This window comes from Neoarius graeffei, chromosome 5 (assembly GCF_027579695.1).
Source record: "Neoarius graeffei isolate fNeoGra1 chromosome 5, fNeoGra1.pri, whole genome shotgun sequence".
In the NCBI taxonomy this organism is placed as follows: Eukaryota; Metazoa; Chordata; class Actinopteri; order Siluriformes; family Ariidae; genus Neoarius; species Neoarius graeffei.
Genome location: NC_083573.1, coordinates 100,544,671 through 100,548,147, shown reverse-complemented (window position 1 = coordinate 100,548,147; position 3,477 = coordinate 100,544,671). Strand labels below are relative to the sequence as shown.

Here is a 3,477-nt window from a genome sequence, read left to right as displayed (position 1 = left end):
CAGTCTCCAATCCATACATCACAGCTGGTCTCACTACTGTCTTATACATCTTGCCTTTCACTTTTGCTGGGACTTTCCTATCACAAATGACTCCCGAAATCCTTCTCCAACTGCTTCACCCTGCCTGCACTCTCTTTCTCACCTCACTATCGCAGCCCCCATTTTCCTGCACAGTTGACCCCAGGTACTTGAATTCACCAACTTTCTTTACATCTACTCCTTGCATCTTCACTACACTCTCATCCCCATTCTCATTGATGCACATGTATTCTGTTTTGCTCCTGCTCACCTTCATTCCTCTTCGTTCCAATGCATACCTCCATCTCTCCAAACCCAACTCAACCTCCTTTCTACTTTCACCACATATCACAATATCATCCGCAAACATCATGTTCCATGGTCACTCTTGCCTCACTTCTTCCGTCAAGCTATCCATCACTATGGCAAACAAGAAAGGACTCAAAGCAGATCCTTGATGGAGTCCCACCTTCACCTTGAACCATTCAGTTGTTCCAACTGCACACCTCACTGCTGTTTCACTGTTCTCACACATCTTGCACCACTCTAATATACTTCTTATTCACTCCACTCTCTCATACAATACCATAACTCATCTCTCTGCACTCTATCGTATGCCTTCTCCAGGTCTACAAACACACAGTGTAGCTTTCTCTGGCCTTCTCTGTACTTCTCCATTACAGTTTTTCTCAATTGGTTTGGCTCATTTCCTGAAACTGAGATGACATTCTCAAAATAACATGGACAAATCCCCAAACCCACTTGCAACTTCTCACAACAGATTGGCATTTCTCATTGCTTTCGTCAAATTGCAAATCCTTTGTACATGTCTCCGGTGTCTAGTGCATCCTTGCAAATGGTTATGTACAAGTGGCCCACAGTTAACACAATCATCCCACATTTAGCTCAACTTCCAAATGAATATATGTTCATAATCTATCCCAATTAGCTGCTTCTCAATGTTATGGTCGTTCCCTCCAAAACATGTCAGAACAATTTCATCGTATAAGCCATCATATGCAGAATAGTCTGCTCAATTGTCAAAATTAGTCAAGGACATAATACAATATAGTATATATATATATATTTTTGTCAGAAGAATTTGGAAGATTTTTGGAATAAATACATGGCAGTTAGGTGAATAAGTGACAGGTGAATTCAGGTTTAGACTAACGATGGAGGAGTTTCCCACATCACAGATGACCAATCCAACAGTTTGTGGAGTTACCTGGCAGGTGTTGTGTATGACTGTGCCTACGGCCATACATGTATATATAGAGCTTGGCCTGGTGCCAGTACTATTTGCAGAATGAATATGGAGGAACCTCAACAAGGTCAACTTCCAGCTGGAGGAAGGGGAAGAGGAAGAGATGGAGGAGGAAGGAGAGGAAGAGGAAGAGGGGTGCGTATGCGTGGTGGTGGAGTAGGGGGAAGAGGGCGAGGCGTGCGTAGGCATCACACTGTCCCCGATGAAATTAGAGCCACCATTATTGACCATGTTGTCAGGAATACAGAGAGGGTAAAAGAACTGCGGTACCAGTATGTGCAGGTAAGTCAATTACTGTATTTGTTTTCCACCATTGTAACCTATACACTATGCAGAGGTTCAAAGTTTGGGGGGTTTTCCGTATCTTTACTGTACCTTTGGAATCCAGTATCTGACCACAGAATTTTGCCTAAGAACTGTAACAGAAAACTGTGATCAGTATTTCTCCATTTTGTGTCACATACCAGCTGGAGTATCTCTGCATAGGCCAGCATAGGTTTGGAACCGTTGCAGGTTATATTGACTTTGTGAAGAAGATATTACTGCTGTGTATGACCCATCTGCATGATTTGGTTTTACCTGTGTTTCTCTTTTGTAGAGAATAATGGCATTGGAGGGAATAGAAACACCTCATCTCCTGGTGTTTGTGGACGAGGCAGGTTTCAATCTGGCCAAGTGCCGCAGGCGCGGACGTAACATCATTGGCCAGCGGGCCACAGTAGACGTCCCGGGTCAAAGAGGAGGAAATATCACAATGTGTGCGGCCATTTCTGACAATGGTGTGGCCACACATATTGCAAGCCTAGGCCCATACAACACGCAGAGGCTCCTCCTCTACCTGGATCGTCTGTATGTGGATTTGGTCCCCGAGAATGAAAGGGGACTCGAAGCGCCCCACCTATCACAATTTGTCATTGTGTGGGACAATGTCAGCTTTCACCGTGGCCCACTCATCAGAGCGTGGTTCGACACCCATCCAAGGATGCGTAATGTTTTTTTACCACCATACTCGCCATTCCTCAATCCCATTGAAGAATTTTTTTCTGCTTGGAGGTGGAGGGTTTATGAACGCCACATTGGGGATCAGAGGTCTCTCCTCAATGCCATGGATGCTGCCTGCGATGACATCACAGGCGATCAGTGTCGGGGTTGGCTAAGACATTCACGCCGCTTCTTTCCACGCTGCATCGCAAGGGAGAACATCCGGTGCGATGTTGATGAAAATCTGTGGCCAAACAGAGAGCAGCGGATGGATGGCCTGGAGGATGAGGAAGGCTACCAGGAGAGGGTGGGGGAAGACAGCAACAGCGACTAATCCAAGTGTTAAACTTGTGGAACTTGCTTTTTTCAATTCCTTTTTTGGTTCATGTTTATATTTTGTGATATAGCCTATAGACGCATGACATCACATGCAGGAGGTAAATGCATATTTTCCTTTTACTGTATACCTATACTCTCTGTTCGTAATGCAGTAATGCATGCAATTTTGTTTGTGTGAAAATTGTGTGAATAAACAATTTCTTTGGTGAAATGAGTGCACTGTGTGTGGTGTCAAACTTTGGAGGCTGCTGTCACTGTAAAACCCTATTTCTCCAGTTTTATATATAATAGTATTCCTTTAGCTAGACCTCTGACAAACTGTCTAAGCATTTTGACTTGCAGTGCTTACACGATGCCAAAGGGACAATGCATTTTGGGGGTATTGACTATTTATTTGAGAAGGATATTTAGTTTTGACACATGGATAAACTGTTTTGGGAGAGATATGAGCATTTGCAGATGATCCATGTAATTGTGTTGAGCCATCCAGGTCATTTAGACAGAAGCACTTAATGAACAAAAATGAGGCCAAGCAATTGAGAAGGATCTATGCCATTTTTATGGTACTGACTATTTACATGGGAAAGGGATTTCCTTTTGAAGCGTGAATGAATGGTTTTGGGAGAGATATGACATTTTGCTGGTTATCTGAAGGGTTGTGCAGAGCTGTATCACTGTTTCGCAAAATGACCTTATAGTTATAGGAATGTCATCTCAGTTTCAAGAAATGAGCCAAACCAATTGAGAAAAACTGTAACACATTCTTAAAGCAAAAATTGCATCCGACATGCTCTTCCTTGGCATAAACCCGTACTGCTGTTCACAGATTGCTACCTCTCTTCTCAATCTCGCCTCCAATACCCTTTCCCATA

The 3,477-nt window shown here is 43.4% G+C and overlaps 1 protein-coding gene across 1 annotated transcript; it reads left to right on the top strand.

Moving 5' to 3' along the window:
• The first annotated feature begins 1,405 nt into the window (after positions 1–1,405).
• LOC132887176 (uncharacterized) lies at positions 1,406–2,816 on the top strand. Its single transcript, XM_060922650.1, has 2 exons — positions 1,406–1,567; positions 1,884–2,816. The coding sequence occupies exons 1-2, from the start codon at positions 1,427–1,429 to the stop codon at positions 2,598–2,600; spliced, it is 858 nt and encodes a 285-aa protein (XP_060778633.1). The 5' UTR covers positions 1,406–1,426; the 3' UTR covers positions 2,601–2,816.
• The last annotated feature ends 661 nt before the right edge of the window (positions 2,817–3,477 follow it).